This window comes from Grus americana, chromosome 16, assembly GCF_028858705.1.
Source record: "Grus americana isolate bGruAme1 chromosome 16, bGruAme1.mat, whole genome shotgun sequence".
In the NCBI taxonomy this organism is placed as follows: domain Eukaryota; kingdom Metazoa; phylum Chordata; class Aves; order Gruiformes; family Gruidae; genus Grus; species Grus americana.
The window spans coordinates 9,235,336-9,263,320 of NC_072867.1; the positions used below are offsets into that span (position 1 = coordinate 9,235,336).

The 27,985-nt window shown below is 42.3% G+C and overlaps 2 protein-coding genes across 6 annotated transcripts in view; one reads left to right on the forward strand and one right to left on the reverse strand.

Annotated features, from left to right (window-relative positions):
* Positions 1-21,199, forward strand: part of LOC129213991 (uncharacterized) — a 34,000-nt gene extending 12,801 nt beyond the window's left edge. Inside the window, exons 2-7 of one of the 2 annotated variants that reach the window (XM_054844958.1) lie at positions 5,395-6,386; positions 12,083-12,134; positions 12,235-12,337; positions 13,576-13,739; positions 17,632-17,877; positions 18,512-21,199. In XM_054844958.1, coding sequence (XP_054700933.1) covers positions 5,395-6,386; positions 12,083-12,134; positions 12,235-12,337; positions 13,576-13,739; positions 17,632-17,877; positions 18,512-19,249 — 2,295 coding nt within the window. In that variant the 3' untranslated portion in view covers positions 19,250-21,199. The remainder of the gene's footprint in view (positions 1-5,394; positions 6,387-12,082; positions 12,135-12,234; positions 12,338-13,575; positions 13,740-17,631; positions 17,878-18,511) is intronic. The other variant, XM_054844960.1, reaches the window with a different exon arrangement.
* Positions 21,200-23,926: 2,727 nt separating this feature from the next.
* The window catches only part of CHFR (checkpoint with forkhead and ring finger domains), a 28,872-nt gene continuing 24,813 nt past the window's right edge, over positions 23,927-27,985 (reverse strand). For 3 of the 4 annotated variants that reach the window (XM_054844514.1, XM_054844511.1, XM_054844512.1), the window contains one exon: positions 23,928-27,752. In XM_054844514.1, coding sequence (XP_054700489.1) covers positions 27,710-27,752 — 43 coding nt within the window. In that variant the 3' untranslated portion in view covers positions 23,928-27,709. Of the gene's footprint in view, positions 27,753-27,985 lie in introns of all 4 variants that reach the window. The other variant, XR_008579534.1, reaches the window with a different exon arrangement.

Genomic DNA, 27,985 nt, shown 5'->3' on the forward strand with positions numbered 1-27,985 from the left:
GGGCCTAAGGCCTGCATAAATAGCTTCTACCCTCACTTTCACTCATTACTCTGGGATTAAATCTTTCTAGCACAGTCTTCAAGCAAAGACCAAAAAGCCTTTTAACTTGGATAAGGAGATAATACACGTCTGTTCCAGAAAAGACTAATAAACGCAGCGCCTCTTAAATGTTCAGTCAGTTTGAAATGCAGTGGATTATTCCTTCTCTGTCATTTCTAAAAAGAAGTGGAAGTGACATTTTTAAGTCTTCCTGAAACTTGAAATACATGTGAGAAACGCACAGAACCTGAGATGTGCGTAAGGCATTAACGAGGGCAAAGTGGGTTATGATCTTTGCACATCATTTCCTTGCAAGCGTGCAACTGGGTATCTCTATTAAGTGTGCGGCTTGGCCCCGAGGATGTCTTGGAAATTTAGCGGCTCCGCTGCGTGTCTCCAGTTTCCTCTGCTGAGGCTTTCGCTCTGACAGAGTACGCACCAAGAGAACTTGATATTTCTTGAGTATGTTATAAAAGAAACTACCTTGGACAGGTGCCAAGCCAGAGGATCTGAGATTGTGCTCACAGAGGAACGACAAGCATCAAGACAGGATGTCCTCCTTCCCCTTCTTTGAAATAAATACACATTAAAAATAAACAGTCTTTGGGATTGTGCATGGGATGCAAGCGGGACAGCGTCCTCTAGGATGCTCCAAACAGCAGCTCCTTGTAACCAGCATTAATGTGGATGAAGAAAATTTATTACTTCACCTTTTTTGGCTTCAGCAAAAACTATGAGCACAAATGGGCTGAGAGTATCCCTAGCTAGGACCTTGCATCACTTTGTTTCTACTTCTCTTCAGCAGGCCTTACATCTTTACAAGCTAAACCACCTTCTCTTACCAGCCATGTGTCACAGCATCCTCCCCACATTCCCGCTGGGCTCCCAGCACCGCCTCACGCCAGAAGCATTTCTCTCTTGGAGGCAGGACAGAGAAGCTGGAGAAACTGAGCCCTGCCTGTTTCTAGTGATTCAGGCAGAGGCTGGTACCCATCGCTCGAGAGCTCTTGTGGGCCAGCTAGAGGCTGCCATGACCTGCCATTCGTGGCTTTTTACAAGACCCTCCTGCAGGTTTTGAGCGTGCTGTAGAAGGGGGGAAGCGGCCTGGAGGGTCTCCTGGCTTTCATGTAAAGTGCTGCGAGAACTTGTCCTGTCCTGGCAAAATGAAGAGCTTGCTTCTGTGCGTGCCTCTGCTCTAGCTCTAGTCTGGTGACTCCTTTGGCAGTAAGCGTGATTAAAGAAAGGGTGCTAATTAAATTCTTCTCGTAGCAGGATTCCCTTAGAATGTGTTGATTCCCTGACAATGTTCCTACTGGAATAACGCAGAGGCTCCAGGGCTATATTTGTAGGAGTTGTGCAAGTGGAGAGAGTCAAGAGTTATATTACTCAGTGGATTATAACTGCTCTTTCCTGTGCATATACTTGGTTGGGCCTTACAATAAACTCCCATCTGGCCGAACCAATTATTTTCCCCTTTTTCTGCATGGAAATTCTGCTTTTTGACTGCCATCTGCTTCCCAAGAGCAATTTGGTGTATAGCGTCCAGTTTGAAGAAATCACATACTGGCTTCATGCTGCACCCCTAAACATTGAGGGTCCTTTGAGAGAGGCGCTGGTGTCTGCGGTGAGATTTCTGAACAATGGCTCGCAGTGACTTGTGGCTGCATCTGTTCCAACACGGCACAGCTGTCTGCTTAAGAAAAACTCTCAGGCTCTCTACAACCGCATCGCGCACGGGTTTGTCGCAAACCTGCACTTCAGAGGGCTGCACGGCACTGCTGCCAGAATTACCTACGAGGGACTAGCACAAGGTCCTGCCTCGTACCCCTTAGCCCTGTGTTTCCTGGTGCAGAGGCCTTGTAACTCCTTACATATGTGTAGCTTAAGTAGCTCAAAGCTGATGCAAATATTAACTAGTCATTTCTAGAGAGTCCAAATGTCAGCACAGGAGGAGGTAAGTGAGTGCGTGACAATGGGGCATTTTTTAGTTATGGGCATAAAATTAAGGTTCTGAGCGGGTTGTGTAGTGTGAAAAGGGCAAATGCGATGTCTTGGCACGTTCTGAAATATCCAACCATTGTATTTCTGCCCAAAAAGCAAAAGCTGAGATTTGAGTTACTCCTTCTCTGCAGCCTACTAAATGCTGTTCCCGTTATCCTGATTCGGAAGGCAGGTAGGGTACGTCTGACCACAGCGGGCTGGAGGTTCAGTTCAACCCAACTGTTTTAAACATTTGGGACTCCTAGCCAGAGTGGGAAGTACTGAAAAGCAGAACAACAGGACTGGTAATCTGGTTCTCCCTGCTCATAACTGACCTAAGTGGTGTGGGCATATATCAAGTGTTGTTTTTCAAAAAACAACAACCTATCATTTGCAAAGATTAAAAATGTGCCAAATTTTTTGCATGCCTCTGTCAAAAGCTCGTGAGTCTATAGCTTGCTGCAGAAGGGAACATCTGTGTCTAATTGATGAAGCTCAGCCTTCATAATGGATGATTTAAATGAACTAAACAGTTTTGTCATTCAGTCATGGATTATAAATTAATCAGAAATCCTTTCCCCCTCTTGGATCTGTCTTGCATTTCCTGTCCCTTGTGGTTTTTTTTTTCCTGCTCTCAGAGCAAGTCTTGAATCTTTTCAGTCTCCCAAGCCATAATAAATGAACAATTCCCCCACTGCCGTGACCTTTCAGCCATAAGTCTGGAATGCACACATTGAATAAATTCCCCCCCGCCTGGGTGTGGGGATGCAGTGTACCTGTTGGGATTCAGCTAGATATTGCAGCCAACTGGTGGCCACGTGGCTCGTAGGGGAACAAGAGGCATTTGAGTTTGAATCCAAGACTCCTTGGATGTGCACAGAGTCTGTGAGATATTTCTCTTCAAATGATGCCAGATTCAAGTGAAAATGCAGGCAGGAAAGGGAGCCTATCCTGAGAGCGGGGGCGATGGATTTACGGGGGTACGCACTTACCCATTCAGCACTTTGGTGATGAATCCCACAAGATCCGCTGAACCGACGGCTGCTGCTTTTGGGTGTTAACAAAGTCTTCTGGTAGTAGAGGTGGGGCCGTGAACGCCTCCAAGCGCCTTCTCAGTGTCTGAAAAAAGGCAACTAGATCAGTTCACATACTCCTCAAAATAAAATCTCAACCCTCATTCATTGCTAATTTAAGGAGGTTTGTGCCAATCTGTAATCCTCCCACATCCAGGAGGAGTGCCCTGCAATAGCAGCAGTTCTGGTGCAGATTCTGGCTCCAAAATTGGGTATATTTTTTTTGTTGAAAAGTTAGGCATTATTTACTGTTTCTTGCAATGCAAATATCTTATTTAAAAGTATGCTCAAACGACTAGCACGGGACAAAGGCGAGTCTGCACTGATGTTCCGGGACAGAGGGAAGGAATACTAGAGAAGTCACAGAACAGCCCTCTTTCCTTCTTCCAAATGTAGGAGCAATCCTCTCCCAGAGGGAAGAGGAACATATGCCCTGGAAACCAGCTAGTTTTCTGTAAAATCCAAGTGACAACAAATGTATCTGTAATTCTGATGTGAATTAGCAAACAGATCTAAATGTTAGGATCTGTAGCCTCTTAAACTGACATAAAGTTTTGCCATTTTCACCTGGATTTTTAGCATGAATTAGCTAATTCAGACTAAACCCCCAAATTCTACCTGCTAGAGAAAAGATCAGTAAATTTCTATTAATTTATTTTGGTATTACATGCCGTGGGAGTCCTAAGTCATTAGACAGAAAATAATATGTATTTGGCACATGAATATGGTTTCTTTTCCACTTGAGACTGCAAGCCATAGTCCAGCCCAGGTGTCTTAAATGAGAAACCTGTAGTTTATTTCCCTATAATTAACATAAGCTTTGATTTAAATGACACTTTTAAAAAAGTGAAAGGTTGGATTTCATGTTGAATACAGAATACAATCTCCACCCACGTTGCTGTTTTGGTCCTTTTCTATTGCCATCCTGCCATCCACCCTGAAATCACTCACAATACGAACAGCACCTGCTGGAAAACAAAGGTCGTGCCTTGCAGAACAGGTCTGGCTTTTTGTTTTTATTTAAGGGCTTTCAACATTTGGCATTGCTTTTTTTCTTTTTTTATCCCCTTCTTTTTATTTCAATATGAGCCAAGGGGAGGGGCTAAGAGAAAAAAAAATCTGGAGTATTTTGATCTTTGTGGCTTTATATGGACTTCATAAGCTTTGTTTGTTCTACTGCCAAGCTTCCTTTGTGTTTAAATAGATAACAGACCAAGACAACTAATAATTTCCAATAAAAAAAATACCTACCAAACCCAAAGCATTCCCTTTCTTTTCCAATTAATGCTTGTAAACCCAGGTCACAAGCCCTGCCTAGGAGCATAAGTACTTCTGACTTCTTTTTTCCCCTTTTCAAAAACAATTACCCAAGGTGCAGACAGGGCTCTGTGCTCTCCGAATTTATGAAAGAATCTTGAAAAAAGGCTCTGAGAGTGTCTTTGGAAGAAGGTAGTTGTAAACACGATGTATGAAAGCAGCCTCATGTACCTTTAGAGGAGCAGCAGCATGGTAGTTAGTGCCACCATTTATGGACTTCCTTCCTCTTTGGAGACGGAAGGCTATTTACGGAGAAAGAAGAAATAGCAAATTTCACACGGGACTGTTGCTGTGTTATGTAAAATGCATATTGATTGCTAGCTTACTAGTGAGAGCTGGAATCTGCTATCACTATTTGGAGAGGCTTTGCATTTGAAGAGGAGACAATTTACCCAATCGAAGCCACCTAGATTTTACTGCATATTGAAGTAAACAAGGCTGAATGTCTTTGAAACAGAAGAGGAGTTAGATAGATGAATCATCAGTGTAAGGTGGGCTTTTTTTACATTAAAAAAAAGTTTTTGTAATGAAAATAACACAGAGTTCAAGATGCTGTGGTGACACAGTTTTTCTGTAGCTTCTTAAGATTTTTTATCACACAACCAGTTGTTTAGGACAACACATTTGTGAGGTCAAAAAGCTGTATGTTAGCCAACAGCAGAAATGGATGCTACTATGATCAGTAGTAGAAAGTGAGAATTATGCGAATTACTCATCTAGGCTATGTTTCTGTGGAGGCTGATCATTCAGTATACACATCCACAGTCTCAAAGATTGGCTTTCCATGTTAGGCACGTTAGATCAATGCTCCAAATGGGCAAGTAGAAAACAGAGTTGTACAAGTTTAACAAATTCCCCTTTCTTGAGCCTATCTTATACCAGTCCCCAAAGGGAAAGAAAAGAGTGGGACCTTCAGTAGGTCTAGCAGACTGCATCATGTATATCATCTCTGGCAAGGTGCAAGCTGATTTGTTTTGTTTCCCAGGTGTATTATTCCTGTGGTGCAGTGGTGGAATCGATGGAGAGAGGCCTGATTTTATCACCAGGTTTTCCAAACAACTATTACCCAGGGACACACTGCGTTTGGCAGTTTTTCATTCCCATGAGAACCCATCTTATCTTGGAAATTTTTGACTTTGACATTTTTGAGAGCTCTAGTGAAACTCCAGCCCCCTGGGATGATGGCTTTTCAGCCCCTGCTAAAACAGGAGATAAGGACATGCCTTCTCTTGAAGAAAACCTGGACTTTTCTCTCCATACAACAAAACCCTCTCTCCAAACCTGGATGTCAAAGATGGCTCAGAATCTGAGCAGCACAGGAGATCGGTCGAAGGACCTTGCTAGTCACCTGGATGAACTTCCAGGAACCACCTCAAAAAAAGATGAAGCAAAACAAGCATCTGAAGAAAACCAGTCGAAGCAGATGAAGGAACCCAAAGCGATTACCAGGGCTCAACCAGAACTGCCGTTCCCTGTGGCTGGTAGTGCCACAATGCGGAGGCAAAATACCAGTGGCCCGGAAACAGAAGATTTGAACGGGAAAATCTTGCTTGCCCACCTAGCTGCTAGTGAGAGAGATGAAGTTACAGTAGAGAGCTGGACTCTTCCCACAACAGTATTGCCCATGGAAATCTCCTCCAGCCCACAGTCAGCAGTGGATGTCTGTCCCCATGATGTACTATATGTTTCCGACCTCATCACATTTTCCTCTCGCTTCTGTGGACCAAATTCACCTTTAAACAAGACCATGGTCTTTGGTTCATCTCTGGAAATGGTTGAGGTTATCATGGAACTGATCACCACCACAGACCGGGGCCGAGGCTTTGCAATGCTCTTTGAGTACAAGAACATCACTGAACCCAACACTGTAGATGCTGTGAAGCAGGAGAGAAAAGAAAACATGATGATGCTGGCAATTATAACAGGGATCGTCTTCTTTGCACTTGCCTTGCTCTCCGCCCTCTGCATAGCTTGCAGGTAAGATGATGCATACCTGAGCCTTTGAAGCACGTGATATTATCCATACAGGAAAAGGACCAGAAAACAAAGTTACGCTTCCTCTCCTCTGCTAATGCTTGCTGTCTTTTAAATGTAGTAAAGTGTGTTGATACAGAGAAGATCAATGCCAGTCACTGCTCCTGCCCCAGGCTCCTCACTTTTCTTTCCTAGTTCTACAGCTCTAATGTTCTGCAGAAGAGTAAATAATAACAAAGTATTACCACTTAGAATCAAGATTAAATAATATTTTCCAGTCTGCAGCATGTTTTAGCCAAGAGACTGTGCAGACATTTTAATTCCAATGCACTTCATGCATTAAGCAGTCATCTGCACATCCCTTTGACTGCTAGGGAAGAGCTGAGAGCCATGCTGCAGTACCCACGATCGTCCCCAAATGTCATCCAAAATGACATGGTCAAGTGAGCTGATGGTCAGGCTGGGTTGCTGATTTCCAGGTCCCGATGCTAACTAGTTAAATGGCTAAAAGCAGCCAGCACCAAAAGCATACTTCTCCAGTCAGTTGCTTTTATGTTATATATTTCTTTTCTCTATATCTATCAGGAGAAAGCTTCTCCACCCCCTAGCATGTGTTTGCATTTTTCTTACTAACTCCCTAGTGAAAACATTTTTGTAGAAACAGTGATTTATTTATTTGTTTTTTTCCTTCCAACAAATTCAAAACTGAGCCCAAGCTCCCCAGGTTTTTGTCAAAACAAACACTATTTTTCAAATGTTTTGACTTCAATGAAAACATCAGGTAAACTGAAACAAATAGTGTCCCTTGCAGGGCTCCATCTGTGATGACTGGCTATTAGTAATAGCATTCATGTCCCAGGAGCAGCATGCAGCCGGTCTGTCCTCTCGCTTCCTGCATCCCTGCCTCATCTGTTGCGCGTCCTCCAACCCAAAAGGTCTCAGGATTGCTCAGCCACTCATAGTCATTGAGGCTGGTCTGATAGAGGAACTTTGTTTTCCTTGTCCTGTTGGAGGCTGCGTTTCTAGCTCTTACTGAATAAATACAAAATGTAGGCCATCATACCGGGTATAAGAGAACGTGGGCAAGGTGGTGAAGCTTAAATATAATCTCTCTTGGTGTATATAGAAATTCCTCCTTCCAGGGTCTGAGCTTCTCATAGCTGTAAGAGTTAAACTTGCATGTGTTAGATGTAACTAACCTTTTTCATTTTAAAGAGCTTGCAGAACATTCATTTAGACCGCAACTTTTTTGCTAGCTCTAAAGGAAAACGTCTGGTGGAAAATGCCTTCCAGATACCAAATACTTTATTTTTATACCCTTGCCAACCTTCAAAAGAGACAGAAACATGCTCCCTTCACTATGGCAGCAGTCTGGGCTGATACACATGTTGAGTAGGCTGTTCTTGCTCCATTACCCCTATTTAATTTCACTGTAAATATCCATGAAGTATTATTCAAAACAAAGAGTACACTGGCAGCCTGAGATGTCACTGGCTGAAGTTTACTCTGCGTAGCCTGTTCAGAAAGTCAGGCCATGCTGCTCACATGCACGATTTGACTTTTTGCTTGTCAGATGTTTACAAAATAAAGTAATATTCTGCTGTTGCTGACCAACAGAGAAAAACTGAATGCATTTTTTTTCTCCCCACACAATGTTTGTACGTTCTGGTCACTGGAAATACATCCTACCAGGGGTCCTATGGCACAGGACCAGGATTAGACTCACTGGCATTTATGCCTTTTCATTGCTCTACAACTCTTTTTTAAGAAGAAGATATACCTCAGTCAGCTATTGACTGTATATAAATAGACTATCCCTAGTCCTTTAGCCTCCTGAAAGGCCATTTACTATCCCAGCTGCCCGTATTCCCCACATGCTATTCCAGGGAGGCCTTCGTTACAATACTTTATTTCTTGTCAGACTTAAAGCATTTAAGTGAGATCTGACACATGTGGAAGTGATGCCACGACCTGAGCCGAGCAACCTCGCTTGCATTGCGCTGGAAGAGTCTTCTCCCCTCCTTACTGCACTGCTGCGAGGATATCGGCCTCTGGCCCCAGCACCGCTGGCGCTGGTTGGAGCCCACCTACGCTTCCCAGCTGTGGGGCTTTTAATGCAGCTCAGAATAAGACTGCAGAGGCCATTAAGTACATCTAAACTTCTTTTAGTTTGAGCCCACAAAACTCTATTTTATGCTTTTTGCCCTAAGTAAGGGCTTGAAACCAGGTGTCATGTGTATTAGCCACAGCCTGTCCTCATTGCAGAAACGTCAGGACTGCCAGGGGCGGGCTGAGGGGAGAAGTGAAGATGCTTTAACAACACAGCACGTTCAGAAATGGGACCAGCAAGCTGAGACATAATACTCGCCCTGGCTGGAGCGCGCCATTGCAAAGGATGTTAGTAGTAACCTTCAAGCTCTTGGCCTTGTAAACTTGCCTTCCACTTTCTTTTCTCTTCGTACTTAACATGTTCGTCTGGTACCAGGTTTAGCTGTAATTTTTTTTAATTTTTTTTTTTCCCCCAATTTCTATCCGCTGCTTTTGCTCAGCTAAAAGTAGCAGGCTCTGCCTTGCCAGGGGTAGAAATGGCCCAGGATGGGCTTGGCACCTACTGCCACTCCAATGCACCAAGTCGTCAGCAGTGTCTGCTCGGGCTCATTCAGCCAGGGCAAAGCTCTCTGGGGAAACTCCAAGTCTCTGCCACACTGCAGCTTTTGTTTGCTGTTTGGCGAGGGAATGAAAGCTTCAGTTGTTAGTTGGCCAATAATTCTAATTACTTTTGGCCATGAGGCCTGGCTCGAGTAACGGGGTATTTTTTATTTTCTTTCCCAAGCCCCAAGAACAACAGACATGTCTACCTTATTTAATTTTAATCCTGTCCAATGCAGTCAGACTTCTGCTCAATGGCTGCAACCCATGGATTGCAACTGCATGTTACATCTGCACGGCCTGCCAACGACCCGTTTCCAATTGCAACTCCCTACGCGTACAGCTATTTCATCAAGTCATCGTGCCCTGCCATCTCTCCCCGTGCCCACGCAAGCTGCCCTGCCAGTTGCTGCCTGCAGCCTGATGGTCACCCAGGGATGAAACTTTTCCTTCATCATATAACGCCCTCCTAGAGAATCCTAGTCACTTCTGGGCTAAAAGCAGACCTTTCCTCTGCCAGCCTTGTGCTAGGCACGACTCAAATTCCTCCCTGCCTGTTGTAGCCGTGTCCTCCATTTCTGTCCCTCTACACATCAGGCTGGTTTAGTTTGAGACCTAAGACAGCTAGACCTGGCTGAAACTGCCTGCTGGGGAGCACAGGGCAATTTTCACAAGAAAGAAGAAAAAGTTAAAATGGAGACATTTCAGCCAGTTACCATTTTTTAATCCCAATTTAAACTTTGGGAAGAACAGGACTCTTCCTTCTCTTATTTCCCCTTATTCTACCATACTTGCACAGAAAACTTACCTTTGCCAGGGGCACCTTACTCTCCCTTTGGTTCATTCCGCCAAACCACAGTGTGGATTTCAAGGTAGTTATGGTGCCTGCTAAATGTTGCAGAGCACAACATTTATAAAGAATGGCAAGGAAAGGAGCCAAATGGTTGTAAAGTATTTCAGTTTCTTCATGCAGAACTTGCTCTGTCTATCCTAGTTTATCACAGCTGTCAGTTGCTGGTACTTTTAAAATATGTATTTCATCTTTTCAGCACTGTCCCAGAGAATATGAATATCTTACAAGTGGGACAGCTGTATACAAGAATCTGAGGAACACATTTTTATTTGTGTTTCTGAAAACTCGAACATTTTGTTTGTTAAGTCATGCTAAAAGTTCAAATAACAAACCCAAAAGTGAGACCATCCAGATAACTAACAAGTCTGGGTTGCCAATGCCTGATGTTCAGTGTGGAAGAAATATGTGCTAAATTGTGTTTTCTTAGAGGAGAACATTTCCTTTGTGCTCTTTAATCCCTGGGTGGGAATATTTAAACAAAATTGCTTGTAACATGCCAGTTATTTGAGACAAGAATATTTCATAGGAATATATCAGATTTGATTAAATTTTTGTCATGGGTTTTGGCAGGAAAGAGCTGGAAGGAGGGAAAAAGATTAAAAAAAATGAAGGCGTTGTGGAAAAAGCAGGGAATTACACATAGTTCCCCCACCACCTACCTGAATGCCTCGACTACCATGCTAATTCCTTATTTTGGGGCATGTTTTGCCAGGTCACTCTTGCTGAAATGATTCTGGTGCCCAATAAGAGCTTCTGGAGTGTGTGTGGAATATTTATATACACATTTTCTACTCTGAAGTATTTCCTACTTGGTTTGATGTTGCTTGATAAGGCAACTCCACTCCTGCTTGGAAGTCTTTCCTTGCTTCCCCTTCCTGAAGCACTGCGTTAAGGAAGAGCCTTCCCTGCTTTAGCCCTGAGTTGCCCCAAGAAGCCCAAGCGGGGGCTGATGCCATTGTGCCTCCTGGAGTAACAGCTGTACCTCTTCTGGATTAAATTCTCAAGTGCCAACTCACTCTCCTCTTTTTCTGTGGTCTTCTCTGTATTCACTGGGAATAGCGCTGGGGGCGCATCATGGTGGGTTTTTTTCCTCCCTCAATTCACTTGTCAGTCAATGAGCATTTTTTAAGAGATCCAATGATACGGTGAAGGAATGAAACCCACCATGCCAGAAATGGAGCAGACGCCGGTTTGCAGCCAGCCTCATCAGGTGGCCTTTGAGTCCCCATTCTTAAAAACAAACAGTAATGAAATGGTGAGTGAAAACTTGAAATCTTGGCTTCAACACATCACTACCAAAAAACCAATCTTGTATGGAGGAGATTAAATGCCTTTAAATAAACCAACCCCTCCAACAAGAAGAGGAAAAATGCCAGCCAACAGCACAGATAGTAGGGAAAACAGTAACACGGGTCTCATCCTATCCGGTCAGTGCCTTAATGCTCCTGCACATCCCACACTGTCCCGTGGATCACTGCTGTACACAAAGGCAAAATACACTTGCTTCAGTCATTATCATGGTCATTACTGCTAGCCTTTCTCTGTGACATCTTCACATCCTATTCATCCAAAAGTAAATAACACTAGTTGTTCCATAATCTCAGTTTTAGTAAAAACGTGAAAAAATGGTTAAGAACATGCCTTTGCCTCCCTTCAGCGAAGAGGCGTGTTTACCCAGCAATCATCTGCCATAGCACTGTCTTTTAATAAAATGTTGTTCATTTGTACGAACATCTGATGCTCTCTGCTTGCTAAATATAATCCAGCACGCAATATTTGCTACGCAGACGAAATATTCTGTCTAACAGGATAAGAACGATGTCACTGCCCAGACCAAAGGCAGGGTTTCAGTCCTGCTGTTTAGCGACTGACGTTAAAGAGCAGCTGGTGGTGGGGAGCCTGGTGGGACTTGGCAGAGGACTGAACTCTGTTCCTGCTCTCGCAGTGATCATGGGAAGAAGATGACAGGTCCTTCTTTTCTTCAGCTGACTTTCCACTACATGAGCATATCATTTTCTCCCTTGGCCTACAGGCCTTGTTGCCCTGAGCCTTGGCAAGTATTTTGGATGCTCCTGTAGGCAGGAGAGCTCATAACCTGCTGGGTCCCTCTCGCAGGATGAGCACAGCTGAGACCTTCCTTTCTGTGTATCTTTAACTCACTCGTGGGCTTGTTGTTGTTGCTGTGTCTCCTTTTCAGGCAGAGAACGTGCCCCAAAAGGAGCTCATCCAACGCATGCAGTGACCAGGAGGTTAGTGCTAATGGCTTCAGCAATTTCTGTTTCTCTCTTTCATATTGGCCGTTGCACTGTTTATCTGACGATGTTTACTGGGGCATGTTCTGAGTTGTAGAATGGGATCCAGAACTCCGCCGTCGATATCAATGAGCTCCAGCTGGTGGTGCCAAGTCAGGAGAATGAAAACAACAACCACTCTGTCAGCCGGGAGCAGGCGGGTAAGCACAGGGCAGCAGCGGGAGCAGGTCGGGCACCCCATACCCCCCGGCCAGTTAGTCAGATCGTTTCTTCCTTGCAGTCCTCCTCGCTGTCTCGCCCATGCACAGCTGGGGAGCCACTTCACAGCAGAGTGCCTTTGTTGTGGGAGCTATTCCTTGCTGCTCTCCCCCCTCGCTGGTAGGGTAGTTCCCCTGGCAAGGAGCGTGCACAAGCACAGCTCCAGGACGCTGCCAACAAAAGCTGTCGTAGCACATGGCACTGTAGAGACACTGGGTTAGCAGAGCAAACGTGTCAGGTTCAGGCTGCTACAAACAACTTAAAGATCCATAAACCGTGGAAGAGTTTCACCTGCCCTGTGCCCAACCTTGTCTGGAAAGGATGGGTTTTACAATGCTTGTGTTGGCTTTGGACAACTTTGACTTCTGGAGCTAACTTTTTCTGAAAAGCTTTATGGATGAGACTGCTTTAGATAACATAATGTGAAGTAAATGTCTTGAGAACAAGAGACCCCCAGCTGAGCTGCAGATAATGTCACTTGCTGCAATTTTGAGTCACAACACATGAATTTTATCAGTGCCCCTTTTGGTTGGTGAAGGCCAACAGGGAGCTACTTCATGTTGTATTGCTACACACCATTGGTTTCCCGCTAAACCATCAGCCATTACACACAGCTCAAGGATATCCTCCTAAAAAGCTAATTCTGTGCTCCCAACCATGACATTTTCCCTTCTCCTCCTTTGAAAGTCATCCAGGAGGTCATGGCCAGAGCTCTCCTGGCCTGGACCAGATGAACAGGCCTTGGGGGACGCATGCGCGCACACACCCTGTAAGGCTGCCGGTAGGACCTGCATCACTAGGGTTTAAGCAAAAAGCACAGCTCCCAATATTAACAGGGACGAGTAAATACAAATAAAGGAGGAGTTGAGCAAATCCGCAAGCTTCTGATCTGCAGCACAACCTTGTGTGTTTAGTACAAGGGATTTCAGTTTGGGTGTGTCTTTATTAGAAAGCAGACCCAAGGGTGTTCCTCCTCTCCCCTTTTGTTTTGTTTTTAAAAGCTTGCAGTTTCAGGAGAGCAAACTGTTGGCTTGAATTTTGTTCTGGCTAGTGCAACAGACAGCCAAAGCCTACTCCAGATTGTCTGGGGAGAGAGGGAGGAGGGTTTGCCATGGAGGAGTTGGGAACAGATGTTTTGGACTCTCGCAAGCAGTCTTTATTGATTTTCTTCTTTTCTCAGTCACTTCCTGTGGAGGCAGCACAGAACGGTCTCCTCAGGACACTGACCCAGATGTGCCCTCCTCCACATCTGCAGTGACCACTGAGACTGGGAGCGATGAAGTGTTTATCATTTCTGCTGGACCTGGGGCTAGTGGGCTGAGCTTTACCACCTACAGAATACAGGTAGGAATGCCCTTCAGCATCTCTAGCAAGCCATGGAATGTCCCTCTTGGGCAGCACTTGTCATATCTGCCCATTTATGCTTACTGCCCATTTCGCAGGAAAGGTAGTGACTGTGCCAGGCAGTTCTCCTAACCCTTGAGCTGAGCTGCCATCAAATGACGTGGGCTCTGATCCCCCGAGCCAGTATCTTCCCAGCTTTGAGAAGAGCAAGTGCAGAAGCCTACTTTGGATCCAATAGGTGATAATGCAGAGGTCTGCCAGCAGGCAATAGGACCAACCCTCAGAAATACATTAATTGGCAAAGATGATGTTCCATTGAAAGCATCACTTGTAGCAATGGAAGGACCTGGGAGTCAGTTGTGCTCCTGCCCACCACTACCATGTGGTCAGGGAAGTTACTCAGCTTCGCAGAAAACTATTTAACTGTCTCACCAGGCTGATGGGAACACTAACAGTAAATGCTCCAAAAATCAAGCTCTTCAAGTGAAAGCACTTGGGTCCTTTCAAATACACACACAGAAGCCTGGACCAGTTCAGTAAGTTCTCTCTTATTTTAGCTCTTTCCCTGCACTCCTGGTCAATTATTTGTTTAGAAATAGATGATAGCTCAGAAGTCTCAGGTCCATCTGCCACCGCTTCGACACAGAGTAGTGACTGGAAAGCACATCCATTCCAAGGCTGCATTAAAGCCTTTCCCAGCTCAATCCACTCCTCTCCAGTGCCCTCTCTCTTTTTTCCCCACAAGAGGAGAAACGCCAGCCCCAGGAACTCAGGTGCCCCAGACAGTCCATGTAATACTTCCATCACAGTTTACAAAACAAAAGCATTCTGCATCTCTGCACTTGACTAGGAAATGAGCCAGGAGGCCAGGCTGGTCAGGATTTTCCTACACTAGCATAAGACACACGCTAAGCTTTTCCACCAGTCAGCCACACCGATTAACAGAAAAAGGGAAAGAAGAGAAAACATCTCTGGTGCCTTCCCTCACCCAAACACATTGCCTTCTGCTGAGCAGGGCACTGTGAGCTGTAGCCGTGCCCAGACCGGGCATCCCTGAACACCTGCACTCCTTGGTCCTTCTTTCCAGTGGAGAGAGCTTCACCTGGTGGCAGCCACATACAAATACAGCTTCTAGATAGGAAGAAACCCCACCTTCCTTCTGCTCTTCCCCACTCCAGTCAGAATGAACAAATACGCTCCAACAGAAAAAAAAATTCTATTCTGCCATCCCTCCTGCAAGTAATCTGGCAAAGGAAGTTTATAGATATAAACACATATTAGCATAGCATTAAGTCAGTTCTAAGTGAATACAACCCAAAGAATTAAAGTGATTTACCACATTATTAACTCCAGAGGCATCTCCTTCTCAGTGATGTCCACACTGCACATGAGCAGACCAATGCTCTCAACCAACTCCCTTAAAGAGCAGGAAGGGTGCAAGGGCCCCTTTAAAAGCACGAGGTCTTTCCCCACAGCTGAAAGCTGTCCTCTCCAAGGGGGGGTGGAAATTGAGCAGAGCAGGCTAATTACAAACCTGCACTCAAACGAGCTCTCTTCAGGCCACTTGAGTTACTTGGGGTTACTGGATGTTAGAAATAAACATGCTTACAGTTTAATTTCCAAATGTGTATTTTTAGGGTGTCAAATGCAGCTGGCCAGCCAGCTCCTGCCTTTAGCCTCAGCCCCGCAGAGGGTACGGTGCATCGCTTTTGTGGACCAGCACCAGGCAAGTAGGAAGAGTTCTCCACTGGAGCATAGCCACTTTCTTGGCAGGAGCTAAGGGGTTACCCTCGCGTGAAAAGATGTGTGAAATCCTGAGCCTTTACAGTACAGTAAATAACACTCTCGGGCTCACCCAAAATGCTTGACTAGACAAAGCAAGCTGTAAGGAGCTTTCATTAAAAAAATTATCTAAACCTTTTTACTGAGAAACGGTGACTGGCCACTTGGTCTTGTGCCCCCCAGTAAGCGTGAGGCTCAGCTCTGCTGGGCAGGAGCGGGTGATAAACTGGCCTTTGCAGTTTAGCTTTAAAAACCCCTTTGAAGAAATCAATCCCCTGTCAGGAGGCAAGAGCTGGGAGAGCGAACGCACGTCTCTCTACGCGGACTAGTGTGAGGACACAGAGGGCAGGGTGGCTTTCAGATGGCTCCTGCGGTGTCCTCCAGGAGGGTCGTGGCTTTCTAAGTCCCATTTGGTTTAAGTCATCATTCAGCCTTATAACTGTGACCTCTGACTTCTGTTCAGACATTATGAGTTTCACATGCAAAGGTTTGGGTAAAGAGTGTTATCATGGAGGCTTAAGAAACATTTTTTGCTAAAACATTTTCAAAAATGTAAAAAATACGTTATTCATCTTCATAGTTACTTCCGGTATATCTATCTCAAAACCAGTGGCAAGATTTTACACCAGTTTGGAGGTACTTATTATAGTATTAGAATAATAAATCCTAAGACAGCCTGAAGAAGCTTCTGAGGAGAAGCCAGCTGGCTTATAAATTTAAAATAAAGATTGGTCCTTTAATCAAATCTGAGACTAAGAGCTTAATATTGAAACAAACTTATCCAGAGTCTGAAGCCTCTTCTAGCTTCCTACTGAGGATTTTTTCTGCTGTAGTAGCTAATTTCTTGCCTCTCTGCCCGTCCATTTCCAATATGACACTTTAACTAAATAGTATCTTTGATTTACAAAAACTTGAGTCAGTTTCTCAGAAATAACAAATGACAAGTTTCTGGTTTCACAGGACTTTTAAATCCAGGACACTGTGGGATTTATTTCAGACTCTCTTTAAGGACTGTGTAAACTTTGGGAATGTGGATTTTTGCATTCTTCTCATGACAACCATATTTGCACAGCTGAAAATTAAAAATACATATAGGGTTGTGGAACAGGAGGCTTATCTAAATAACAGGTGAAGCATTAGTAAGAATGAACGGACATTCATAGGACAGCCAGGGATTCATTAACTTTTCTGGCTCTAAACCCACGTCAATATTAAGGACAAAAATTGTGATTTTAAATGCAACATCAGAACAGGTAAAGTAAGTATGGAAGAGATCTGTAGAAGTCGTCTATAGTTCATTCCCATGTCAGATCAACTCTGCTTATACACGGAGCTGGTGACAATGGTTTCATGTGGTTTCACCTTCCGATGATGCCAATTTTACACCTGTCTGGATGTCTTGTTCTACTGCTAAAGCATGTTTTCCATCTGAAAAACATTTCTTATGTGAAATGAAAATCTCCCTGGCTCCAATGTGGGTCTCGTGCTTCTTGTCCTGTTCACCACAGACACCGAGAACAGATTATTCCCTTTCTCTTTGTTTTTAATTCTTTTTATTTTCTTAATTCTTCCCTAGCATAGGATAAAGAGCACCACTTACTTCAGTCTTCCCTCCTGAATCATGCATTTTTGAGCCTTCCGATTCTCTTGTTGCTTGCTTCTTGATTTCTTTCACTGGGCCCCATCCCCCTTGAAGTTTTGTTTCCCCAGACAGATGCATCTGGAGCCTTCCAAGAGGCAAGCGGAGTGGAAGAATTATGTTTTACACAGGAAAGTTTACTACTGTGATCTGCCAGGTATCTCCAGTAAAATAAAGCTGTAGATATTTGATGTATTTGGTTAGTGAGAGTGGTAGGACTTTATTTCTTATGTAACTGAAATTTCCCAATTCTGTGTTAAATCTGAAACTGGGGAAGCAAGGTAAAACTTTCATCGAGGGAAGGCAGCGAACTTCAGGCAGCAGGCTGGAAGAGCAACGAGGAGAAGTTGCATTCTTGCGTCTTGTCCTGAGAAGAGAACGACTGAAGAAATCAGTCTCTTGCACTAACAGTGTATTTTAGGGTGTTTTTGATGAAAGATGCTGTAAACGATTTTCACTTACTCTTTTCAGGACAAAAACCTAAAAAGAAGTGTCACAAGCCCAGCCTCTGTGTCTGACTGGCTGACTTCTAATCCCACGGCTGCAGGAGCGGACGCTGTTGAGAAGGGGAACGTCCAGCTGGAAAATCACTGTCCCAGACAACGCACGTGGAGCGCCCGCACTTTCCACGACTTCCTGGCTCCGATACCACAGCTACAGAAAAAATGGTGCAGCTGGACCACCAACAGTCCCTTCACGAAGCTGGTTGACAACAGCGTAAGTTTTGCGAGGAGGGGAGGACGTGGTGGTCGGGGTCTGTGCCCCAGTGCTCCCAGCTGCTCGCTGACGGGTCGCATTTTCCCCTGGCCCTACTGCTTTGCCTTCCCAACCTGCAAATGCGATGTACACCTTTCAGTCTGTCTTGCTTGGCGTATGGGAAACTCTTTTGCCCAGCTATATTGTAATTCATTCAGGCTTTCCTGAAGTACTAAGAAACTGTATTTCCCAGCAGTTAGCATCTGATTTAAGAAATGATCCCCAGCCCAGAAAAACATTTTAAAAGTGCCTTCAGACTAGATTACCTCACTGAACGTTCTGACACGTACCTTTTTTTTCCTGGTTATGCCTTAAATTTATTTTAACTGATCTATTACTATTGCATTATGAGGAATCTGTAGGTGTGGGAGGGATATCTAGGGCTCAGTGACTGTAATCATCAAACCAACAGCTTGTTACAAAGCTAATAGAGGATGTTTCTTCTTTTTTAAGGTAATAACATCAGTTTTTGCTAAAGAATGCATCTCACCTCTAAAGTAACAAGGAATTTTAGCTTTCAGTTCCCTGGGACCAAAATTTCTCAAGACGGCTGCTTTTCACGGTGTGTCTACTAATTTATTATTATTTTGTACAGGGTTTTCCTACAGCTGCAAGATCCCAAGGTGTCCCGACCAGAAAGGTAATCTCAGCCACGGAGATAGAGGCAGCATCAGAGACCGTTTACTCTGACTCATCTGCCAGTAACGCCTCCTACCCCCTCACGCTGTCTGCACAAAGGCAACGCAAGCTAAGCTCCTGCAATTTGAAGAAATCCAGGTTTGGGAACCCTTATTTTGGATTTTTAGCCAGTTCCCCTGATGGCAAACACGTGAGGTCCTTGGATGCCTCAGGACATCTAGGGGCAGCATCTCCAGTTAACAGCCAAAGCCCCAAAAATCCTCTAGAGAGCTCCAACCCACTGAAAATCAACTTGGTCAATGGTTCGAAAACAAAGGAGCTTATGGTAGAAACAGATAAAAACAAACCGGTTTTTGTTATTTCTGAAGAAGGAGATGATCAGCAGCCTCTGGTCCTAGCAGAGCATCTTAGCCAATGTGGAGATCATCTGTCAGAGCAAAACGCTGTGTATGCTCCAGCTGTACCAGATAAACAGCCGGTGGGTCTGACTGCTGAGGGGAACAGTTCTGCCGGCTTCACGTCAAATCTCCCCCTTTGGGCAAAATCTCCCGGTTTATACAAAGGTCACGTGAAGGTCCCTAGCTCTTCCAGGGACCAGCAGAGCTCGTCAGTTGTAGATACTAATGCTACTGAGGGCTCAGAGAACTGTGATACCTTAACTGCTCCTACGCTATGCCAAGCTTCAGTCCAGTGATGCCCTCAGAATGATTGAAACATCTGTTCACAAAAACAGAGGCAACAGAGACGCGGTCAGAGTGGAAGCTGTGCCAGGTAGTTGAGCGTGGCAGTCGCAGATGGATGCAACTTTGTTAAGAGTGGTCTTTGCTTCCCACGTGGTGGGGCTGGGGTTACGACCGTACATACCATAGCACAGCACAAGTGCCATCTTCCCTTACACTCACTAACCTCACCTCTATTTTCTGCATGAAATTTTGACGTGGTTTATACAAGAAAGCATCCTCTGAAAAGGTCCTTCAGACTGCAGAAAACCTTTTCTGGAATGAGAAATGAAAGTCATCTGAGATGGTTACATCGTGGTTTATGTATGAAATGTAAATCAGTCCTCTGTCACTGCAGTGTCACTGGAGTCTTTCTGTTGGGAGCTATGAGTTAAGCTCTGTTTATAGCTATGCCTGTACAATCCAAGCCTTGCCAAGCCAAGGGTAAGAATTCAATCGTGCATGTTTGCGTACAGTTTTGTAAACTTAATTTTAAGCATTACATAACTTCTGCACTCTAGCACAGTTTACCAAGCATTAGCATCTCTAATATTAAAGACCATGATTATCTCATATCCTAACTCTTTAGAGAAGTGTACAGACAAGCTGAGCAACCCAATACTGGATGCTAGGTCTATAAAAGTCTGATGCAGCTTTATCTTTGTTAGATCTACATAGGCTTCAAACACCTCAGTCCGCTACATTTTTAAGTGACTCCTCATGGCAACGGGAGCATGTGTACAAAAACACTGAAACACTAGGAATAGTCTTCAGCATCCAACACTTGGATATCTGCAGCTGCTCTGATCCTATATCCACCAGCTATTTATTGCTGGTAACGCACATTGACTAGAGAACTATTTCCCTTCCTTTAGCAGGCAAGACTTAAAAGACAAAATCAAGTGGGGCAAACTTTGAGTGCTCACTTTCTTTAGATATGAACTGTCTGTGCCTCCCTGATCACAAGCCAGGGCATTTGATGGAACGCTGAACCAAAGGGATGCCTGCTAGTCCTGTTGCCTTTAATAACCCCATCAGTATTTTAATTGCCTCCTGGTGATATTTTCCTTTCTTTGCAAGAGACTCCTGCATCTTCAGCCCACAACTTCAAATTATTTTGCTTTCTTAAATGAAAGAAATTCCCTATGAAGCTGTATTTTGCAGCTGACACAGCACATTGTTTGAAAGCAATAGTATGTCATAAAACAGGTGTCAGAAAGAAATCTTCTGTACAAGTCTTCCCCTGTATTAGTGTGTATCAAGTTATCTTAATCCTTCTATGTGAAGGCATTTAAGTCTGATTCCTGAAATATTTAACTGAATTATTTATGATTTCACCTGCTACTACAGCTTCTATTTGCCCCCTATTAATGTCTGAGACATGCAACACAAGATTGTAGGTTTTGCCTTATGGTTTGTGTGTGTATGTGTGTTACGTGTCCATGTAGACATGGAAGCCTTGCACCTGGTAGCAGTGGAAGCAACAACATACATGCCCTTTAGCAGTTGACTCAAACACGAACAGGAAACACATCTCCACATTTGTTATTACCAAACTGTGTTGAGCAGTTTCGAAGCACAAGAGTCTGGTTCCAATTTTGTTGTTGTTGGGTGGGGTTTTTTTCTGGTTTTTGGGGTTTTTTTTGTTTTTTTTAAATTAATGCTACATGATTCAAAGGGAAGAGTTAATATATTTATGATTTAAGAAAATATTTAGAAGTCTTCAGTATTCTAATAATAACTTCCACTGCATTGAATTCATATACATGGTAATTCAGAGTCAATGTTCTGTTACTTATTATATTTCTAAAGATTGAAGTACTAAAAATCTACTTTTGAAAAGTACTTGTGTTCAGTTATTGACAATAGCTAAATTTGAAGGGCTGGAAAAAGTGGCTTTTTCAATAAAAACGTGTTTAACTATTCATGTCTACAACGTAATGACACTTATTTTGTTTCTTTTGCTGGAAGACTAAGTTGTATGGGCATTGCCTCAGAGCACCAGTACATCGCGTGGTACCTCCCAGTACAGCAACCCCATTATCACTTGCTGCAATGGCAAGAGCACAAAAGCTGCTGCATCACTTAGGAAACACCCGAGGACCAGATCCCGTCTGATTTCACCTTGGTAAGGTAGCGAGATGATGAGGTGGTTGTTTACACTGACTTCCTCTACTACCTATCTGTCACCAAAGAACGGGTTTTTCTAAACCCGCGCAGACCGCTGCCAGAGGCTGCTTTCTGTGGGAGCTGGGATTTCCTTTCACACACTACTTAACACCTTGTGCCTCTCCCATCAGTGCCTCTCTAGCAGCATATAGCCAATTACGCGAGACACTAAATCAGGTATCACACGTCAGCCTGGACTACGTACGCAGATATGTCGAGTGAGGCTCTCCCCTTGAAGAATGTGCGATATTGGACAACGGTGCTTATCCTCAGAGCAGATGTGGCTGACGTACCAAATCATTGCAAGGGCATGGGTGTCTTCTGCCACCAGAAGATACTGGAGCCTAACGCCTGACTGGTGCCAGCTGCAGGTACACAGAGACCGTGCCCTCGCTCTTGAGCTTCGGTTCCCGACTTGCCTGTTGAAGTTCCTATTTTTTTAGGCAGATCACTAAAATTCATTGCTAAAGAGGTACCTGTGTTTTGGTTTGTACCTTCAAAGAATTTATAAAAGATTTTCCTCCTCTTACAGCTAAAGGAACTGTTTTGATATTCTCCTCTCTTTTCCCCCAGGAACAGAAAGAGCTTCCACCCAAACTCTTCAAAAAAGTAATAGTGCAAATTTAAGAAATTCTGAAAGCTCCAGGTGGAATAAAGTGCTCTAATACTCTCAGCTGTAAATATTGACTAGGATTAGTTTTTAAATATTATTACTTATGGCATTTATTTTGTTCCTGACAGCTATATTACTTCTGAGAGCTATGCCACCCCTTTTTAATGACAGCAAACCTCAGCTGGGCTGGGGATTCAGTTTTACCTTTATGGTAATGCAGTCAGTTTACTGTGCTGTTTTGCATACTGTAACTAAGCAGCAAGTGGGATAAGCATGCTAAATGCATGCTGAGAAGGAGGAAAATAATTTCAATCACAATTGCATGGGAAAAAAAATGTTATGAAGCTAACAAACAGGAGTATTCTTTTCAGTAAAACTGGATTTGAATAATGTTCACCTTTTTTAAATTAATTATTCTGGAACGTACCAGGCAATTCCTCTAACCAATGTCTGAGGTAGATTGAATAGGACAAAAATGTGTGGGCATTCCTTGTTTTTTCATTGTGGAAACAGAGGTTCAAAATAAAAGCTTGAAGCTATACAAGATGACAAGAATCCTGTGTGCTAGGTTTCTTACTGTCAGGTAGTTAAAATGGTTGAGAATGGAGGGTCAATGGGAAAACAATCCAAAAGATTTAACATGCAGCCAATGCATCCTAACTTTGGGGATTCAGAGTAGCAAGAAAAATCCATTTATAAGTTCTGAGCAGAAATGTGAACCGAGGTTTCCTTTCAGAAATATTTTTTTAAGAGCAGCTGGTTACAAAGCATCCCACTCCTAACTGTTTGGGTGTGGGTTTTTTCCATGAGAAAGGCACATGAGCCCTAACAAACCACATTTGACTCAAATAGTCCAGCAGCTACTAGATTTTATTCCAAACAATTAATTTGGATTGCAAGGAAAAAAGATAAGTTCTAAGGCAACACTTACCTAACGAAAGGAAGCAACCGAAACTCAGCAGCACTGAAAAGAATACCCAACAGAGACCAAATATAGCTACAACATATATTCATGGTCTGTCTAGAAATGTCTTTGATGTTAAACCTCATATGGCACACTTAGCATTTTTTATAATTCATTTCCTATGGAAACTAATGAGCTTAAGGGTGAAATTACCTCATTGAAAGTCAAAATGGTGAAGTGTGAAGAAGAGAAGGATGACCTGAAAAGCAGATTTAGAAGCAATCTTTGCATATTAAGCATTGCTGTGGGAAATAGTATAATTAGTTTTCTTCAGAAGTTATTCCTTGGAATTGTGTAAGTGGTATTTCAGCTCCCAAACATCATGCAAAAAGAATGTTAGATAAAATAGGTGGAAAAAATGCAAAATTCCCACACATTCTTTTTAAAACCAAGAGATCCTTTTCCTAACTTCCAGTAACGCAGTGACTCTTGGTTTATTTTTAGAGGGCAGACTGTACAAAATAAGGCCCCCTTCCAGCAGAAATTTCTAAGAGGCCATAAGAAACCAGATTTTCAGAGCATAATTTAGAATTGAGCATTCTCTCCTCAAATGCCTAACTCCTTTACTTGAATCAACTTATTTCCCTAAGCTCTTGCTGTAGGCTAAGCCATCTGCACTACAGTTCTGTTGAAGGCTAGAAATTGATACAAAAATGGATGTATTTTGTTTGCAGAATGACTGAGCTAATGATTGATCCTTCAGTGGCAAATACCATGATTTTTCTATTAAATTCAAGGAAAACAGTATCAGAGCTTAAACACAAATTATCCTACACAATTGCTGGTTCAAATACTTGAGACGCACCGAGGGCTTTCAGATTAACACTGTTGAGATTAGAATGTTGTCAGATGCTCCACCTGCAAAAGGCCATACATTGTATTCTCTTTCTCACAATCATGCCACCATCTTTCTTCATTCTTTTCGGAGGAAGTGCCTGGAAGAGCTTATGCTGTGCCAGAACTGATCACTTGATAGGGCATAAACTGAAAATCAGCAGCTTCCTCAAACTGAATTAGTTATGAGTCATTTGTTGACATAATGGAGTATAAAACACTTAAATCCACCAATATAAGCGCAGGGCAAGCGAAAACCATTGCAAGTTTTAAGGTCTATCAGCTTGTCTTTATGGTGTACAGAACAACATAGCATTTTCACTTTTACATTACTTAATCATGAGTTTGAATGTCTCAAATTTAGTCTGAAGAAGAAATTACAGCTGGTTTAAGAACAGCAATATAGATTAACTACAACATTAAAGGATATCCCACTTCAACTGTGGGAATGGCAGCAGCGCAAAAACCCTGGGATGCTAAGCTGCAATTTGAAGCTTTACAACTCTGTCATCACTGTCTTCCACATCAGACAGAACGGGGAGCAGACAAGGCCTCCTATTTAATCAGCAAGGGCAAAGCTCTATTCAGAAAAAGTTCTATTAACTGTAGCCATATGAAATCTTATCATTTATAGAAATTAGATGATTGCAAAGATGAACACAATATACCAATCATTTTCTCTAGTCTGCTGTTAAATCAGTAGTGATATAATGCTTGTCACTTCAGTGTTTACGGTATTGCAAGAAACTGAAATAGTACCCACTTTTTTAAAAGTAGTAAATTTTTTTATTTACTAGCATCTTGAAGTCAGCTTGTTGACAAACATGAATTCTATTTAATAGTTTTTTGCTTATATCATCAGTTATAAATCCTTTAGAGATACCAATGATCCTTTGTGATATCACCTGACACTTTTAAGAAAGTTTAAGAGAATTTCTTGGAATTACCAAAAAACTCATGTAATTTTCAGTTACTACAAGTTCAAGGATGATATTTAGTTGTAGAATCTCAACATTCAAATAACTAATAGATTGACCAAACATCAGAAAGTATTGCATACATCCATTTCTGTGGTGAGAGAATATGCCACAGAAGAAACAGACAACTTCAGTGAATATCTTTTTTTTTTTTTTTTAATTAATAACTTCTTAGTTCAGGAAAAAAATAAATCACAAAAGAGAACTGGAAGAACTACTCTCCACCTTCTTTATAAAAGAACATTCTCAAAGAGAGAGACTATATACCTTGTTCACCACTATGTCAAACCCTATCATAATCATCTCGGTTTTCACAACATCTATTCTACCACATCTCATGCTCAGCTTCCAAATATCTCTTATAAAGGAGGTGGGGGTGTGCTTTAGACAAGTTAAAAATATGCTGCACCTTTACAGTATTTAAACAATTACACCAAGCATAGTTCATACATTTATCACATTAACTATCACCTGGTAACCATACATTTAAAAAGGTCTAATGTATAGAGTATGTAATACCCATGACAGATACTCTTACTTACTTAAGAGCATATAAAGATCAGGATTTATTCACCCTCCCCATCTGCAAGTTAATTTCTCATCTCTTCCTGGTACAATATAAATGACAGAAAAAAATCCCTTCATTCCATTGCACTACCGCAACCCTATATGCATAGAAAGGCAGATTAATTATCTGTAACAGGGAAAAGGAAGAGGGGTTTATAAAAGGAATTTGAAGAACCTCTACTGCACAGGTAGTTTAGATGTTAAGTACATGAGTTTGGCATTTGGGTCTGTTTTTCCCCGATTTTTTTTCTTAAAGTCACTAATACATCCCTATACAAACATAACTTGAGTAAGTGCAAGGGAGGTTGTATGTAGTACTGTAGACACATTATTCTTGACCGACAAAAAAAATTCAGCACAAGAGGCTTGAACACTAGCACAGTGACAAGTCTATGCTGAAAGCCCATCTGGGGTGTGGGAAGTGGTGAATGAGAATGCAAAGCACATTTCTGCATATAATGTGCAAAGGCTTGATCTCCACAACTGCACTCCATTTGCTACATGCACAGCCAGAGATGAAAATGAGATCAAAACCAGCTGGGAATGGTTGTCCTGAGAAGATACAATAACCATTAAAAAAAAAATCTAAACATAAAATACAAATACAGAAGCAACAGAACATTGTTAATAATACTAAAAGACAGAAACACACGGTTGTTGTTAAAAGAAGTTTCAAGTATTATTCCAGATCCAATTTCAATCCTACTCACAGGAGAAAATGCCCAGAGATTAGGAAGAGAAGTCCACACCAAAGCGTATTTTTAATAGCACACGGGCATGGTCAACCGACCCATCCTTGCGACGGCTATTTTAAAAAATAAAAATCTAAACAGAAATGCATCATTCTAATTAGCATTCATATTAAGATGTGCGTTACTGGAAATAGTTGTTTAATTCACTAACACCAGTAGACACGATGTGCTGCATCATTTGTGCTCCATTATATCACAAGATAGTGTGTGTACACTTTATAACATTGAAGTATAAATCCTGATCATAAAATAAGGCATACTTAAAAACAACATGGTATCTACAGAGGTAACTTTGTATGCTTTCTTCTCCTTCTGTTTCACTCTTCTAGGTATGATGAAAAATTGGTCCCAGTTGAGGTTTGTGAACATTAGCTAACAGATTATGATGAAACATATCAGATCATATCAATTGGGGGGAGAGTTTGTTGTCTGTTTTTTTTTAAATGATGCTTGGGACATTTCCTGAACGAGCTCTGCAGAAGGCATGAAAATAAAATCTGTATTTTTTATGTCAGTGACACCAGTGTTCCCCCTCATCATCCCTATCCAGAAATACCTCCATATTGCTACAATTTGTCCAAACTGAATTATTTTCTGTAAAATTATTCCTTCCAGTAAAGCTGCTATATTCTGTTTTAAATTATAGCTTTTTCTACATTTTCACCAGTGTATGCATGCTAGAGAACAGCTGCATGGCAGAGGTACATATTTAGCATACGATATCAAACCAAAAAAGACATACAAAATATGAACCAGTGTGTCCTACTGGCTGCTCAAAAGCACTGTTTGGTCTTCTGATATAAAACACTACAGAAGTAATATTAGCAGAAGTCTGTTCTGCTTCAAGTATTACCCCAACTTTAAATGTGATTTTCAAATTTTTGTGCAATTATTTTTGTAATTTAATGTGAATAAAAACATCAACACGACTAAACTAAGAAAAGAAACTCTACTTCTTCCACTATAACACTGCACATATGGTAGAAGCTTTAAGTTGAAACTGCTGTTTAATGGACGGACTTTTTTTTTTTTAAGTTAATATTAACACGGTTTCTAGCCCAAATGCAATGGGTAGCGACAAAATATCAGACTACCGCAAAATGCAGTTACAAATATACACTGACAATTTCCTTCTTAAATATTAATGGCTCTTGAAATATCCATCAGATACTTTTACAAAACATTTCTATTTTAAGTCTAAGGATTTTTCTTCGTTTCTTCACAAGTAGTGCAAATACACTCCTTATTCTTAGGTCTTCCCAAGATATGGCTGGTTTTTGTGTGTGTGATTTCTGTTTGTGTTCTTCACTGAAGTGATACAGGGACGCTGTAGTCAAGAGGATGGAATGCAATCCTTGCTGGACTTTCTTGGAAAAAAAAATAATCTACCTTATTCATGTACAGCTGTAAAATTCTACAAATTAAAAAGTTCACACCAGATTACCTGATGCAAAAGTTATTGATTCCCTGCTATGGGGGAACTGAGAAGATCCCCATAAACCTTAAACTGTACAAGCAGTGTAACAGGTTTTTGTCCCCTCTCTACAGACTACAAGTATTCAGTTTTTGAATCGTGTTTGTTCACAAATGTGATTGAATTTCCTGAAATAAAAAACAAACAAAAAGTATTAAAATACAACAATGTTCTCAGAAGTCAGACAACAAAAAAATGTCAGCATCTTTCGTGTGGTATTTTAAATGTTAAAAAGTTTAAAGCAGAACATTTACATCCTAACATAATCTGTTTTTCAGAACCTGTTTAGATCATGCTCTACTACCATGTTATGTGTAACAGGATTTTCAACATCTCTCCTACCTAACCCTTGTTAGTTTTA